The sequence below is a fragment of the Taudactylus pleione genome, unplaced genomic scaffold, assembly GCF_031769625.1.
Source record: "Taudactylus pleione unplaced genomic scaffold, aTauple2 ptg000253l, whole genome shotgun sequence".
Classification (NCBI taxonomy): domain Eukaryota; kingdom Metazoa; phylum Chordata; class Amphibia; order Anura; family Myobatrachidae; genus Taudactylus; species Taudactylus pleione.
This window is the reverse complement of record NW_028284655.1, coordinates 6,256,178-6,273,775: the sequence shown is the minus strand read 5'-3', so window position 1 is coordinate 6,273,775 and position 17,598 is coordinate 6,256,178. Positions and strand designations below refer to the sequence as shown.

Here is a 17,598-nt window from a genome sequence, read left to right as displayed (position 1 = left end):
GCAGGTGTTCTTATTCTGCATTGTATGTGACTGTATGCTAGCGCTGTCTGTCTGAGTTTCACTTTCTGAACTGTCAGCCATTTTACTTTCCCTGTGCCTGTTCTTTCTTTCTGAAGCCCAGCACAGGTGTTGTCGGGGTACACCCTCACAGTCTGTTATTTCTGTGTAGGGGGACACGAACAGTATATTGGTATCCTCTTCACTATGTATGACAGTGAGAGTGATATGCCTAATTTGGCTCCCGCCCAGCTGTCCTGTAAAAAATGTACAGCGGCTTTAGGGGTGGGAGACATGATACTGGGGGGATTATGTTTGAGGTGCTATGCTCCCCCAGGTCCCTCTGCGGTCCCTGCCACTCTGCAGGAGCCTCCGTGGGCGTGCTTTGCACAAGCACTTAACGGCCATTGCGGGACGTTTAGCTGTCCCCCCTGTGTTTTTCCCAATGGGGTTCACACAGCAGCAGCTTATATCCTCTCAAAGCTTGCTTTAGGCGGCTGCACCCATGCAACTCCCCAGTGGGTTAATACATTCCCACTGCATTGCAAAATGTTGCAGAAGTGCAACAGCAGGAGGCCCCTCAGGGCAGACCGGCTAAAAGGTTTTTGCCGTCGTCCCAGTCTACTCTATATGATGATAACGAGGTCTCATCTGAAGATGGGGCGCTCCCGGATGACTCCGACTCCTCTACACAGGAGAGGGAGTCCAAGTCCAAGATATATATTCCGGGTCTGATGCAAGCTGTCCGTGCGGCCTTGGTCATAGAGGAGGATGATCCTCCAGCACCTAAGTCCAGACATGCCCTTTTTAAGCCTGCAAATGTGACCGCGGCCATATTTCCTTTATCCGACCAGCTGGTGGACCATCTGGAGGTGGCATGGAAAAATCCTGGGAAGCGTTACCAGCTGCAGAAGTGTCTGGCCCATGCTTATCTCTTCGCTCAGGACTATTTTTCAAAATGGGAAACTTCACCGGCGGTGGATTCCCATGTCACGTGCTTGGTTAAAAGCGCCACTCTCCCTATGCCTTCCACATCATCCCTGAAGGATGCCACAGATAGGAAGGTGGAGGTTTGCCTGAAGTCAATTTATTCCCTTTCAGGGTGCCGCATGCAGACCAGCTATGGTGATCTGCTGGGTGGCTCGGGCTATGGAATACTGGGCAAACACCCTGGAAGGGCTCCTTGTCTTCAGATGCGACCAGGAAGCAGTTGAATCTGGTGGGCAACTTGCGAGATTCCGCAACCTATATAAATGAAGCGGTCTCGAATGTCAGTTTATTGAATGCCAGGATTTCTACGGCAGCAATTGCGGCTTGCCACTCCCTGTGGCTTCGCTCCTGGAGGGCTGATGCGGACTCAAACAAGGGCTTGTAGTATTTACCCTATAATGGTGAGGTCATGTTCGGCTCTGATTTGGACAAAATTGTGGATACACTGGCAGCCGCTAAGTCAGCTTGCCTGCCTTCTGCTCCTGCTCCCTCGGGATCTCATACTTCGTCCTTTCGGACCTATCGAGCCCCAGGTAAGGTTAGAACCCAGTCCTTTCCTAGGCCGTCAACCACCAAGAAAACTACCAAGCCTAAGAAACAAGCTTGGAGTGTGAGACGTCCAGCTGCAAAGCCTGATGGCAAGCCTGACGGGGCGTGCCTCCCCCTAGGGGATCCCAGGGTGGGAGGCCAATTTCTTCAATTCGCCCAGCGGTGAAGTCTGACTACTACAGACACCTGGGTGAGAGAAGTGGTCTCTCGGGGGTACGCCCTCTCCTTCTGCAGATGGCCTCCCCATCAGTTCTTCTGCACAGGTCTCCTGTCAAACAAGGACAAGGCCATGGCTATTCAAAGGGCAGTGCAATCCAACTTCAGACAGGGGTCATTGTATCGTCCCGTTATCCCAGAGGGATACAGCAATATTGTTACCATTTGCTGTATCTTTCTTGAATGTAACAGGGAGATAACTCATGGCAAACGGAAAACCCAGAGACTCGTGGCCTTGTCAGCATGTGAGCACTCATGACGCGTTTCTCCGCCTCAGGCTCATCGGCGGTTTCTTCAGACGAATGGTAACAATATTGCTGGCTTGTGCACTTGCCATGCAACACCGCGCTTGATACAAGGGATAATACTGTGGTGATAAATACAGTGGGATGTGTACACATAAAAAAGTATCCAACAAACATGCATGTTGCTTAAAATCACTACTGGAAACCTACCCTAAGACTCTGTAGCCTCACTAAACAGTGTTTCAACCGGACATATAGAAAGCTGTCTTTGTTCTTCTGTATGACAGCGGAATTGCTGCACATAAGAAGAACAGGAAACTATTTTATATTAACCATTTTTGGGAGTTGAACTACGGAATATGGAGCTTTTCTAAATAACATTCAGCTATATCTCCTTCGAGATTGAGTCACAATTGTGACAACTGGACTCATCAGTTTTTTCATGTCATATGTTGCTAAGCAGCACTGTATTATGCTCCATAGAAGTCTATACAATATTCATGCCATCTAATACTGCTTATTTTGAATGGTGCATACTGACAATTGTGTTTATATTCTACTCTGCCAATTTTATTTATATTTAATTTATTTATTTTTATTTATTTTATGTATTCTGTGTTGTTTTTCTGATCCTGTAGTGACAACGTGATCAGTACATGTTTTATGTTTTAAATATTAAATTCATTATCTATTGACTAGCGCCCTCACGTTTTTTTGATCCTGGTTTTTTCTTTTTTGGGAGTGATCCAGTTATTCCCAAACTGGTAGGGCTAGCTGCTAATAGGTAGAGTGTGTTTCAAACCTAGCCCCCATTGTGTCCATAGGTAGTAGCGCCTTTGGATTTTTTCTTTTGTTGTAGACTCCTTGTTTGTCCTCTACGGCTTTCACAAGAAGGGATGGCCAGCCAATAACAAATTTTGGCTAGATGGCTTCGCATGGCTATCTCTGAGGCTTACATTCATGAGGCCCTCCAGTGCTGCCCTCCATTACTGCTCATTCTACTCTGTCTGTGGGTCCTTCGTGGGCAGCTTGCCATGGTGCCTCGGCTGTTCAGCTTTGTAAGGCGGTCACGTGTTCTTCTGTCCAGACCTTTCTGAGGTATTATACCTTTGATACCTTTGCCTCTCAGGATGCATCCTTCGGGCGGTGGATTCTCCTCTCTGCACAGGAGTGTCCCCAACCTTGAGGGTACTGCTTTGGGACGTCCCCAAGGTCACCTTGTGGACCCCCTATGGATCCAGAAGTAGAAAATGATAGATATAAGAACTTACTGTTATCTCTCTTTCTACAAAGTCCATAGGGTCCACAGGGCACCCACCCTGTCGCACCAGTGCTTCAGATGGGCTTCGCTCTGGTCACCGGTTTTTCCATCTCCTTCTGTGTGAGAATGTGATTCTCGTGTGTTCCAGACTCTTTTTTTTTTTTTTTTTTTTGTTTCCCCTCTTCCTCCGGCCTTTGGCTTACTACGAAACTGAGGTGCCCGGGGGCGGGGTATAGAGGGAGACCCAAGTGCATCCTGGTTGAAAAATTTACTGCGTAAGGTGCCCTGATGACTCTGCATCACCTATACCCCCAAGGTCACCCTGTGGACCCTATGAACTTCGTAGAAAGAGAGATAACAAAGGTAAGTTCTTAGTGTATCTCTCATTATTTCTTTCCTCCCAATTCTCTTTTGGAGGCTTGGTTAGAAAAATAACTGAGCTACTCACAGAAAGCGGATTTAGAGGGAAAGGAGTTTGAAATTTACAGCATATTCTTTAAAGTGCCAAACTCCTATGCTCCACCATCATAGACCCCCAATGGAGTTAGGGGAAGTAATTTGTTGTAAGTTAAAAAATCCAGTTTTTCTAGTTACTTTTCTCGGCTCTGCTTCATATCAACCTGTACGGGTGTCTGCAGTGGCGTAACTACAGACCCCGCAGAGGCTTGTGAGGCGCGGTGGCTTGGGGGCTGCAGATTCCATGCGGACTAGCCGTCCGCATGAAATCTGCTGAAAACGGCCCTCCAAAAATGGCCGCCGCATAGGAGGAAACATACTACAGGTCCTACTGGACCTCTAGCGTCTGTTAGGCACCCAGGGGCTCCCCGCTGTCCTGTGACGGGGAGACGGAGGGGTACAGACAGGCGGGGCCAGACTAGATAGATGGGCCGGTCTGGATTCAGTAGCGCAGCCTCCCTCCTGGCAAACTGTCCACTGCTCCGCCTCCTTGCGATGCTGTCCTCCCTCCCGTCAGTTTCCTCAGCTCCGCCTCCCTGCTGTCACTGTGTGTGTGTGTGTGTGTCTGTGTACGCTCGGGAAGGGGAACGTTGAGGCAGCTCACTATCCCAGCGCTGAAGATGTGTGTGTATGTTCCTGCTGGGTGCTGACTGCTGAGCTGCCACGAAGAGCCCACTGCCTGCCTTGAGATGGGGAGGAGGAGAAGCAGCCAGTTTCAGGCAACGCTGATCAAAGGAGTGCCCTGCTTGGTGCCCAGCCGCCCACGGAGAGCGTGGGGGATGGGGTGGAGGAGATGCAGCCGGTCTCTGTAACTGGGGCAAAGTAGTGTGAGGTGCAGGGAGCAGGATAGGGAAGCAGGTAGTGTGAGGTGCAGGTAGTGTGAGGCGCAGGGGGTGTGGAATAATGTGTAAGGGGCATTACGGTGTGTGGCATACTGTGTAAGGGGCATTACTGTAAGGAGGAAAAATACTGTAAACTGTCTAGGGGGGGGGGGGGGGGGTGGCACATTTTTAACTTTTGCACTGGGAGCCAAATTGCATATAAAGGTCCCTGTGATTGATTATTTTACAAAATGCCATTGGGGGGGGGGGGGGGCGGCATCTGAGACTTTTTTGGCAGAGGGGAACAAAATTTATAGATACGCCACTGGGTGTCTGTTCTCTATCTGTGGGATTACTAAACACTGTTGTCGATGTAGCGGAGTAAATCGTAGCATAGCTATGTCTCCTTGTCTCCTCATCTCCAGTCCTGACATTCTGATAAAAACACCTTTTAAAAGCCGACACCTGAGTGTAATTGGGTCTGAAAATTCAATGTAATTGTCATTTTCAAGAAATATTGTTCCTTTCTATGGAAATGCAACTTTATACTCCTCCCATTGTATTTATTGTGCCCTGATGACCATTGTCACAGGGTTAGGTAAAAACTGTGCTGTGGGAGCTTCTAACATACATGGTGAATGGCCAGAATAGCAAGTCTTTTCAATTTGCACCTTTGTTAGAAATACAGAGCTTTTTTATATTAATTGTCCATGGTTATCAATGGTGGGGTTGAGTTCTTTGGGACTGTGGTAGTCCCTGGTATAGGACACCCACAGTTATTCTAGCTCAGTGTATACAATGTGTATAGATGTAATATACACATGCATAATGTTTTGTTGCCAACTTTTCTTCTTAAACAGTTACACTCTGTACACACTAAGTGAAATATCAGAATATATATCGTTCTGACTCGGATCGGAACAATATATCAGCCATAACGCTGAGTGTGTGCAGGTGATTGTGTGCTCTGATGCGTCGCTCATCGCATCTTCTGATCTGCTGTGCATGTACGGCAGATCAGAAGATCCAGCAGTCGACGCCATGCTTCTGGATGTGGCAGGGGAACGATATATCGGGCGGTAGTACACCAGATTGTGCACTGTGTATGGAATGCCCTAATTATTGCGCTGTGGCATCAGCCGTTGCTGGATTCACACCACCAACACTACACCCTGGATGAGCTGCGGTTCACCACAACCATTTACACGTCTACACACGTCTAGTGTGTAATCAGCTTTACTGTATGATAGTATGTAATCCCCTTTCTATAGGAGACCAAGTTGAGCATAAATCTAGTATGCTTTAATCTTGGTACTCGTTTACTATATAATGTGCTTAATGGCGTACATGCAATAACACATAACCCCTCATTATTACAGCGTAGACCTCATTCTGTACTGAATTATGAATGTCAAAGAATGGTATTGACTAAATTATCTATTCCTCTCAGAATTGAAAGAAGGATTAACTCGCATGGGCACAGACATCTTGGGCTCTCTGCGGGTCGCCTGGCAAACATTTACCCGGCCTCCTGTTCCTTCCTTACCACCTCCTACTGCGGAAGCTGCAATGTTGTCCGTTTCCGACCTTTCACTTGCAGCAGAAGCCAATTCTGGTAATTTGCACTTATACCTTTGTGACACCAAATAACGCATAAGCCATTCAACGTAAATGGTAAAATGTCTGCTGTTGTGGTGTGTGTGTGTGTGTGTGTGTGTGTGTGTGTGTGTGTATATTTCATCATACTGTATGTACATTGTACTAACTGCACAAACGGAAACTGCTTAAGCAGATTTTACTAATGGGGACACAGGATAGACTCTATAACTCTGTTATGGATATTTAACACTATACAGGGGAATATATACAATTAATGTCTCCTGCACTGCACATGTAAGGCCTGGATCAGAGGTGTATGCACGGCTCATGTAAGGCCTGGATCAGAGGTGTATGCACTGCTCATGTAAGGCCTGGATCAGAGGTGTATGTACTGCTCATGTAAGGCCTGGATCAGAGGTGTATGCACGGCTCATGTAAGGCCTGGATCAGAGGTGTATGCACTGCTCATGTAAGGCCTGGATAAGAGGTGTATGCACGGCTTATGTAAGGCTTGGATCAGAGGTGTATGTACTGCTCATGTAAGGCCTGGATCAGAGGTGTATGCACTGCACATGTAAGGCCTGGATCAGAGGTGTATGCACGGCTCACGTAAGGCCTGGATCAGAGGTGTATGCACGGCTCACGTAAGGCCTGGATCAGAGGTGTATGCACGGCTCACGTAAGGCCTGGATCAGAGGTGTATGCACGGCTCACGTAAGGCCTGGATCAGAGGTGTATGCACGGCTTATGTAAGGCCTGGATCAGAGGTGTATGCACTGCTCATGTAAGGCCTGGATCAGAGGTGTATGCACTGCTCATGTAAGGCCTGGATCAGAGGTGTATGCACTGCTTATGTAAGGCCTGGATCAGAGGTGTATGCACTGCTAAGGTAAGGTCTGGATCAGAGGTGTATGCACTGCTCATGTTGGGTGTAGTGGAGAGATTTCTTTGCTACTGCACATTTGTCCAAGCTGGGCCTCGCATGCGCCTCGATTGTGCCCATGCACAGTCACAGTTCCCATTTCAGGCGCATGCATGGTGAAGTGTATTGAAAGTGAAGTGGGTGTTCTTGGGCGGTGACAGGGATGCGGTTTAGCGCACACAGGTTATGGTCCGCCTTATAGGAGTGTTATGGGAGTATTGCTGGTGCATCAGTAAAAGTGGTCTGTAGATAAATGACTTGCACATTGAGCATGGTCCTAATTCCACAAAGAATCCTACTTGCTCCTAATAATAGAGTAGTATTGGCTCCTTCTTGATTTTAAACTTTTAAGTGCACCAAAGTAACACAATTGGTGGACGTCCCACCTCTGTATTCACCTGCAGACGGAGAATACAGGATTATTGTGCATGTGAGCAAAGTCCTTTTCTCTTTGGCTGTAAGGCAGACACAGAAAAACCCTATTTAAGTGTTCTCCTGTTGTGCTGGTCACCTTGTTTGGCTAATGAAGAACTAAGGTGCTATAGGGGAAAGACCAGTTTGTTTTCTTCCTTTTATGGAAAATAATCTATAGTTTTTGTTACCCTATGGCCTTGGATAAAGATTTTGAGCAGATTGGGGCAGGGTGCCGGACATTAGAGAGGGCACTCTTGCACGTGTGCATACGAAAAGGGGTGTGGCCATGAGAAAAGGGGGTATGTCTTTAAGATGTGCCCCCTTTCTATCACTCTTAAGAACGTGCCCAGCACGTGCCCTCTCTCTGTGAATAGATTTTTCCCACCTGCAGGACACTGTAACCCACAGGTGGGGATGGCATCCGGCATGTTTTAGCGAGGCGCCGCCAAAAAGGGCAGGGTACATTCTGCCCTTTTGAAATCGTGCAGGGTGCGATGCACTGCTGAAACAACCTAGCGGGAACACTAAATGGTCATCTCTTAATGCTGTATTCTTGTTCTGTTTCTGTTCTCTGCAGCTGTGAAATTAGAAGAAGTTCCTGTGAAGGAAGATCCTGTACATCTTGATGTGGGGATGCTAAACGGAGGGCAACGCTTTGATTATGTTCTCCAGGAGAAACCGATTGAGAGCTTCAATGAATATCTATTTGCATTACAGAGTCACCTATGTTACTGGTAATAAACTCCTATGATATGGTTCATATATTGCCAGTATATTCTATTGTAACACACAAAATGAGAAGGCGGCAGGGACTACCATACAAAGTGTAGTAGGTTTTCTGAAATGCCAGGAGACGACAGAGGAGTTCTGCTTACAGTATAGAGCTTCTGCAAGAAGGAAACACAATAAATAATAGTGTTAATCTTGTGTAGAATTCTAAAAGGAAACCAAGCTATTAACATTTCGTTACCCACTATAGACAGTGAAATGTTATTGTTTTCTTAGATTGTCCGAACAGCACGGCCAGCTGTTTTGTAGGCTGAAATTGTTCATGAAATTGTGGACTATAGGTTCACTAGGAGCCAGGATCAGGAGGTACTGCACACTGTACCTTCTCCTGTCACCTGCACACTCTCACATAGTGACATGCCTCTAGGGGGAAAACCAGTCACAGCTGATTATGTATAAATCAGTAAATTGTGATTTAGACCTGGTCTCTGGAAGAAGAGCTCTTTTTTTCTCTCCAGAAATGTTCAGTACGTAGAGAACTTATGTCCATAGGACCTGTAAACGCAGCAGGATTGATGACTTTTTAGTCCTTTGTGATCTTAACAAAAGAGGTTGGCTGGCATCAAATTAGAACATTGTCAAGTGGATGACTTTGCTTATATTAAGGTTGATAAACTTTTTTTCCAACATGGTATGGTACATTCTACCAGGTCAGTAAGTGCTTCCTGGGTGGCGAGGCACTCCAGAGCAGCTGTGTCAGGCCACCAGCTGGTTTACACAAAATGCAAAATTCCACAGATTCACCATTGCTTCATCCAAAGATGCCAATTTTGAATGAAAAGTGCTGCACACTGGAATATATGAGGGCACTTTTCCATTGTCGCAGCTTTGGGATGTCTCCAGTGTGGATGAAGAGATAATGGAAACTTTCCCTGTTGCCATTTTGGTTACCTGGATGCCCATCCTTATTGCTCATTTTCTGTACTGTTAAAGTTCTTGGTCCTTGTTTTTTTGGGGGTAACTTTTTTCCTCTGTTTCTCCTTGCTTTGTTTTTGGATCCTTGTTAGAAAAATTACTGATCTTCTCAGCAATATGTTTGTGTATGTATGTCTGTCTGTCTGTCTATCTAGTACGTCACGTGCCTTGCGCTGGCTTGGTGGGTATATAAGGTGTGCGATAAGCCGTCTGCACACATATCACTCGTTGCTGTCATGGGTAAAAGGGGCGCTTTATCAGTTGCAAAAAGGGATGATTATTGGCTTTCGGGCCAAGGGTGGCAGTATTCCTGAAACAGCGCAGTCTGTGAACAGTTTGCGTACTGCTGTGGTGAAGGGGTATTGTGACTGGACAAATGGCACCATTGTGAATAACCGACGTGGAAACTGCGGAGCACTACGTGCCATTGATGTCAAATGTGAACGTGTGCTACGAAGGTGCGTATGGACCGACCGACACGCTACAGTGGAGCAGCTCACTGTCATAATGAACCTGGGGACCACCAGATGTGTGTCTAAAACTACAGATCAGCAAACCCTGCTGCATATGGGATAATGAAGCAAACGGATGGTCACTGCACCTATGCTAACGAAGGTGCATCGGCGTAAAAGGCTTAAATTTTCACGCCTGTATGGGAATTGGACCTCCACCGATTGGCGAAGGGTTGTCTTATCCGATGAATTACGTTTTCTTCTTCATCGAACTGATGGACGTTGGCGTGTCAGGCGAAAAACATCGGAGAACAAACACCCTGCAACCATTGCTGGAACAACTCAAGCTGGTGATGGCAACGTTATGGTCTGGAGAATGTTTTCATGGCATTCTCTGGGCCCACTCATCCATGTGGAAGGCACCCACAACCGATTTGGTTATGATACGTCCTTGCAGAGCACGTCCGTACACCCATACATGTTGATTGTCTTCCCTGAGGCAGATGGGATCTTCCAACAAATCAATGTGGCATGTCACATGGCTAAAAATGCCTGACAGTGGTTGGACGAGCACGACCAAGACTTCAAAGTACTTACATGGCCCCATAATTCCCTGGACTTGAATCCAATTGAGCATTTGTGGGACCGTTGTGTTTGCTGACACAAGTATTGGTTTTCACAAACTCTGCTGCTTCAGTGTTTTTAGACCTTTTTGTCAGATGTTACTATGATATACTGAAGTAAAATTACAAGGATTTCAACAGTCAAAGGCTTTTATTGACAATTACATTACGTTTATGCAAAGAGTCAATATTTGCAGAGTTGACCCTTCTTTTTCTTTTTCAATACCTCTGCAATTTGCCCTGGCATGCTGTCATCAACTTCTAGGCCACATACTGACTGATGGCTGCCCATTCTTGCCTAATCAATGCTTGTAGTCTGTCAGAATTTGTGGGTTTTTGTTTGTCCGCCCGCCTCTTGAGGATTGACCACAAGTTCTTAATGGGATTAAGGTCTGGGGATTTTCCTGGCCATGGACCCAAAATTTTGAAGTTTTGTTCCCCAACACTTAGTTATCACTTTTGCCTTATGGCAAGGTGCTCCATCATGCTGGAAAAAGCATTGTTCACCATCAAACTGTTATTGGATGTTGCTCTTGGAGGATGTTTTTGTACCATTCTTTATTCATGGCTGTATTCTTAGGCAAAATTGTGTCCACTCCCTTGGCTGAGAAGCAACCCCACACATGAATGGTCTCAGGATGCTTTACTGTTGGCATGACACAGGACGAAGACTTTTGGAGGATGGCCTGGTGTCAAGAAGGGCAGCAAAGAAGCCACTTCTCGAAAAACATCTGGGACAGACTGATTTTCTTCAAAAGGTACAGGGATTGGACTGCTAAAGACTGAGGTACAGTTATTTTCTCAGATGAATCCCCTTTCAGATTGTTTGGGGCACCTGGAAAAATGCTTCTCCGGAGAAGGAAAGGAGAGCGCTACCATCAGTCCTGTATCATGCCAAAAGTAAAGCTCCCAGAAGATGTAGAGGCTCTTATCAGAGCAGTGAAAGCTATTATTCTAGTGGAGAACTCTGAACAACCTCCTAGATCCAAGGCATCTGTCTTTAAAAGCCAGAAGAAGACAGCTAGAAGACCTCCGAGTGGAGGCGTGGACTCACCCTAGTAGACTCTTTCAGATTTCCAAGCGTATTGCTACTTTTTACCCTCTCCCTGCATCAGGTAGGGCTAAGTGGGAGTCTCCTCCCCAGGTGGCTGTCCCTCTCCTACTTATCCTTAACACGGCATCTCTTAAACATCCTACGGACGGGAAACTGAAGAATTTCTTAAACATTTATGTGAATGCAGGGGGTCTGGCTCGTTCAGCCCTAGCATCGGCTTGGGTGGCTAAAGCTGTGCGCTGCTGGGCAGACTCTTTGGAGGAAGGACTTACCTCTGGCGCACACCGAGGTGACCTGGTAACTATGGTTGCGCATGTTAGAGAGGCAGATTCTTATCTCTCCGAAGCAGCTATAGATTCAGGAATTTTAACCTCTAAGATTCCTGCTTCTGCAGTGGCAGCAAGAAGAGCACTTTTACACATATATTCTAATGAAAGGATCGCCGTGGTTACCGTGTGACATTTTTGCGCTCTGACATACGAGCTCCAGATCAGATTGAACTCTACAGTAGCTGGTAGCTCGGACGGGACACCTGCCGTTATTCCATTGCATCAGAGAAAGAAGGAGACCGCTCTATACCATCAGGTGTCGGACGGACGCCGATCACCTGTGGTCTCCGTCCGCCTCAGTGTACCAAGAGTCACTTACGGCCACACTGTTTGCTGCCACGCCGGGCTGAGGGACTTAACACAGCCACACGACATTTGTCGGCGAGCTTTGGCACACCACAAAGGACGGGTGAACTTTACCAGACTACCACCAAAGATCCAGGTGTATTTGGGAGCGGTGCTGCACACTGATCCTAACGAGCTCGGGCGCACTACAAGTAACAACCAGGCACTATTTACAAGAGTGCTGCCAGATATTTTCAGCGTATATGTGAGAGCGGTAGTGAGCATACGAGTATCAATTATATCAATTCACTACTAAAAGGATTCAAGAATTTTAGTGGAGACATTGTATTTCGCAAATTATTTGAATGGTTATAATAGTTGTTATAACAAAGACATTATTGTCATCTTATCTCAATAGAAGCTGCTTATAGATGTTATAATTTTTATTGTATGTTATTAAATATTTATTTATTAATCAGAGAGGCTCAAGTACATCTTTTAAATCAATCAAGTATTTTCAATTAGACAGTCCACAGCAGCGCATTACCTCCTTCTTCTTTTTTTCTTTTTTTGTCAGACCAGCAACTGACATAAAGGTTTTGCAGCGCTGTGTACATAATTTTTGATCAACTGAATTAGGAGTTTTGTATTATTCAACAACACAATAGTGTTCTATTGAGCGCCAGGATAACTGAGGGTGTCTAGATGACTCACCTCAGTAATTTTCTACTACACTCTCTATAAGAGTCTGATCAACTCTTATTGTTGAATGTTTTTTATGTTTAACAAGAGTCATCGTGCCAATTGTTCTTAATTATTCATTTATATCCAGTGTGATTTGCATGTTGGTAAAATAAAATAAAAGTATATTTTATATCTATATTATTTGTGTGTGCTGTTCTGATGCCCCAGCTTAAATATTTTCTTAATTTTGCATGTGAGGTTGACAATAACCTCCTTCTTTTTTTTTTTTTTTTTTTAATACTGCTGCATTTTTATTTGATCCCCGTGCTCAATTAGTGCTAGGTTAATTTGTCCCTCTATTTGTGTATGTTTCTGCCTGTAAATGGTTAAACTAGGGTTAATTTAAAAAATGAAAAAAAATAATAATAATTACGCCCCCTAAAGCATATCCAGCCCCGGACTTGTCAGCCAGTCCTGGTTCCGTAAATTACGGGAAACAAAACGAGTAGGGTTCCACCGTTATGTAAGAACCAGCACCAGGCTGCAAGTCCAATGCTGGTTTTAAATATATGGGGGGGAAATTGCGTAGCCAGCCAGGATACCCTATTACGAGGTCTCCAGGGCCAAAGCATTCTCACCCCAAGCCGGTCAGGCCAAGCTGGGAAACTCAGGGGAGGTGGGGACCCCCACAAGAAAGGGTCCTCCCTCTCCCGAAACCCCAGGCTTGGTCTGAAGCCATGGGCTTTTCCACGCACCCCTGGGCTGTGGGTACAGGGGTAATAAAGTGCAAAAGTGAAGTAAACTATTGTATTTTACAGTGGAACTACAGGTGCCAGCATGCCTGCCCTTTGGCACTTGTGGAACTACAAGTGCCAACAGGTGGCTGGCACCCCGTACCTCCACTGTAAAATAAATAGTTAAAGACACAACACACACACCGTATATAGTACAAGTTTATTTCACACATACCTCAATCACACATTATTACCTGTACCAGCCGGTCTGTCCTATTCTCCAATGCAGAAGTCTGTGGAATGACCTGCAAAAAAGATCCTATACTCACCTCCATCCTGACGCTGCTCTCCGTAGCATCCAGGGTCTTGATAAAGCAACAAAACTACTTACCCGAACCTAGCCGAACATGTGTAAGTATATGCTGTTACATATACTTACACCTCGCAAAATGATAAATGAGCAAAATCATCTGTTATTTCTCATGGCCCGCTAGCCAATCAGCGGCCGCTTTACATGTTGCGGCCGCTCATTGGCTGGTTCCACGTGGGTTAATAACTGCTATTTTTAATTGAATTACTGTAGCATTGAGTGCTCCTGCTTAATAGTATATGTAAGATGTGTATGGTATGTTTTAGATGGAGGGCACCTGTGTACCTATTAACAGAATTTTTTGTTTCCATAGGACCTCAGAAGATACCGCATTGCTATATCTAAAAGAGATTTACCAAACCATGGGGATCAGCATGGACCAGCCAATACAATAACAATACGAGTCTGGCCGAGCTGGCACAGAAGGAGTTCAGAAAACGTCTCTTGGTAAATCTGTTTTCTTATGTGTGTGTGCTCTTATATCGGAGTATAATACATTTATTTATTTTCATTGAAGTAATAAGCGACACATTACAGTACATTAGTCAAGGTTTAATTAGTAATTATCCATTCACATTATACTACAATCACAATATATAATTATATCCAGACCAAACGTCTATTTCCATGTAAAACAGAAGTATTTCAGTCCATATTCCCAATGAGCAGGGAACAGATTACTTTTAGTTTTAAAAAACAATTAGCCATTGTTGTGGTACTTGTGTTGTGTAACAGCTGTGTATAGTTCATATGAATTTTATTATAAGGTATCAGAAGCACTTGTACTCTGAAGATTGATTGGGATACTTATTACTAGAATTGTTTGTGCAGATAACTTCCAATTGTAAACGCACAATCACACAATCTCCTTTTACATTCAGCACACCAAGGCCTCAGAAGAGGAGGTGCTTCCTTTCTCCTCATGTATCTACACAAGGCTGAGAAGCACACCTGAAGCAGCAGCCATTTTGTTCTCTCCCCACAGTGAGGCATTAGGTTTGAGGACAAGACCTGTTGAGCCATGCTCTTTTCTTCTCCTCAGTTTTGAATAGGCTGTTAAAGCCACGACTTTAGAGCAGACGGTATGTCTGAGACGGTGGTTAAGACCTTGCTTAGAGACAAGAAACTTGTTTTGACAAAGAATTACGACAGAGGATCAAAGACTTTTTCATGATGTGATAGGCACGGGTTTACTACTTTGTCATTTAGGTTGTCCGAATTGCTACTGTTAATACAGGATGGTCTGCATAGGGGACTAAGGGCCTGATTCACTACGGATCTCAACTGCGATTGCAAGAGCGATGACACACGCAGTTCAACTGCGATAGTATGCTAATACATTGTGATCGCAGCACTACACAAGGACGCCCACGTTAACTTACACACATCCGCAATCCTTCGCAAGACTGTGAAACCATCGGTAATATCGAGTACCATCGCAGCCTCATGCACACTTACACAAGCTCTGACCCTACCAGGAATTGCTACCTTCATCGCACGTTGCATAAGACATCGCAGTGGATAATTTATGCACGTCCCTGTAATGGTGTTCAAGCGCACTGGCACACCTGTGTTTTTCCGACCACTCCCCCGTCACCACCCGCAAACGGCCTTCCTGTCAATTACTCTGCGATGGGTCTGCGTTATCACTGCGATGCATGCCCGGAAGGCAACAATTGGCCGATTGCATGCGTAATCGCCGTTTAGAACTGTAGTGATTCAGGCCCTAAGACTTGGCGCTCTCAAGAGATAATTGCTATCTTAAAGTCCAGACTTTCTTGCAGGCAGTACTGCACATACAGCCACCGTGTGTCCCGCCTAGAACTACTTGGAATTTTAATCTGGAGTTGAATGCTTTCAGCATTTTCCCATTGAACTATTAGATTTGGTGTAGTTTTGTTACCTTTCCTTAAAATGAGGGTACAGAAACATTCTTAAGCCTATTAAAAATCTCTTTTTAACACATTTTAGCCTTGTCTTGGGTCAACCAAGTTGTGCAAAAATAGACATAGCAACTCCTGGAAGGTTTTGCATTCATGGATAACTAGATCTGAAATAGCGACCTTAGTTGAACATATGCAGGAGGCACCTGGATTCATTATATTATTCAGGTGAGGACTTATTCCTCCCATAATTTGACAGGATCATTAGCCAGGCAGAGGACGAGTACCTTTCTGTTGGTAAATTTGCCTACAGCACAGGATTCGATCTTCTTGCCACTATAAAAGGGGGTTGTGTGTGCTGAGTGCAGTTCTCTGTCCCTCATTGAAAAGAGTTGCTTTGCTTAGACAATTGATTCAGTCATATTCCTTGGTGAGGGGCATTATCAATGGGCATGTATACATCATTTAACCTCTTAGAGCTCTTCCCAGATGTTTTTTTCACTACTGGCCTTCATGATGATTGGGTAAAACATCCAGCGAGAGCCCATTCACTCACTGCTAAGCAGAGGCAATGGCTCCCATGCCAGTAGGATATTGGGAAGGGATTTTATTCAACTGTTTTTGATCCAAAACAAACCTGTTCTTTTTGACCCATTTTGAACCTCAAGACCCCTTATAATTCACTTAGACAAATTCAAGATGGAATCATTGAAGATGCTTCTTTCGTCTTCCCTTTTTAAAAGATTATCAATGTTCTCTGCGAGTTACATTTCACTTTCACCATTTCCACTACCAGACACTGCCTTGTGATCTAGCGACCAATCCGAGAGTGTTCACGAGAATTATGGGTCTTTTGATGTCCAGCATTGTAATGAGTGTACCCTATTTGGACAAACTTTTGTTCAAGACAGAGCCTCCAACCCTACTGCAGACATGTACTGGAGTTCTCACGGTTGGGTTACAAACAATCAAGGGATTTATTTACTAAGCCTTGGAAGAATGGAGATAAAGTGAACAGAGATAAAGTACCAGACAATTGGCTCCTAACTGCCATGACATTGACTGTGTTTGAAAAATGCCCGTTAGAAGCTGATTGGTTGGTACCTTATCTCTGTCCACATGATCTCCATCCAAGGCTTAGTAAATAGACCCCTAACTCTAGTCAGAGGCTTGAGTTTCTGGGTCTGCTTTTTGGGTCTTTCTTCCAGAGCATAAAATAGACTTGTTACACAGACTAGTACACAGGTTCTCAAACTCTGACCTCAGGACCCCAAACAGTGCATGTTTTCCAAGTCTCCTCACATAATCACAAGTGAAATAATTAGCTCCACCTGTGAATCTTTTAAAATGTGTTAGTGAGTAATGAATAAACCTGTGCACCTGCTGCGTGACCTGGAAAACGTGTGTGGGGTCCTGAGGACAGAGTTTGAGAACCTCTGGACTTTTTTGGCATTCAGGTGGATCTCGGCTCATTTCTGTATGAATGTTTTGGGGAAGATGGTTTCAAGAATGCAAGTTGTGTATATTGCACTGTTTAATGTGAGCTTTCCAACTCAAATTCCAACGAGTTGCACCATCACTTGACCGGACAACACATCTTCAAGAACACGGTCATTTCAGTGGTAGCTGAGGAACAACAGCCCTAGCAGGGGCCATCCATTTGCTTAAACAGAAGAGAAAACAGGTACACTAAATTGAGGCACTCTAATCCAGATATACATCTGTGAAAACCTTAATAGACAAATAACAGTGAATAGTTGTAGTTATTTCCGCTGTCTTTTAAGATATATATATATATATAAAAATAAATAACAATTGGCGCTGAAAAAATGTATGCAACAGAAATGCAGTGAATCCAAACAAGTGTCCACCAAAATTCAAACAAATGTATAAGTGCACAGGAAAATCCAAGTGTTGGATGGCCAAGCTCCTTGTCAGGACCCACACCACCTCCTCCAATCTGAAATACAATAAATTACAATGGCTTTCTTCGGGGAATCCTACCTTTTA

At 44.9% G+C, this 17,598-nt stretch overlaps 1 protein-coding gene across 5 annotated transcripts in view; it reads left to right on the top strand.

The window, feature by feature from the left end:
• The window catches only part of DDHD2 (DDHD domain containing 2), a 107,198-nt gene that overhangs the window by 84,411 nt on the left and 5,189 nt on the right, over window positions 1-17,598 (top strand). For all 5 annotated transcript variants that reach the window (XM_088480400.1, XM_088480398.1, XM_088480402.1 and 2 more), the window contains 3 exons: window positions 5,986-6,150; window positions 8,048-8,204; window positions 14,019-14,152. In XM_088480400.1, the coding sequence (XP_088336526.1) occupies window positions 5,986-6,150; window positions 8,048-8,204; window positions 14,019-14,100 (404 nt within the window). In that variant the 3' untranslated portion in view covers window positions 14,101-14,152. The remainder of the gene's footprint in view (window positions 1-5,985; window positions 6,151-8,047; window positions 8,205-14,018; window positions 14,153-17,598) is intronic.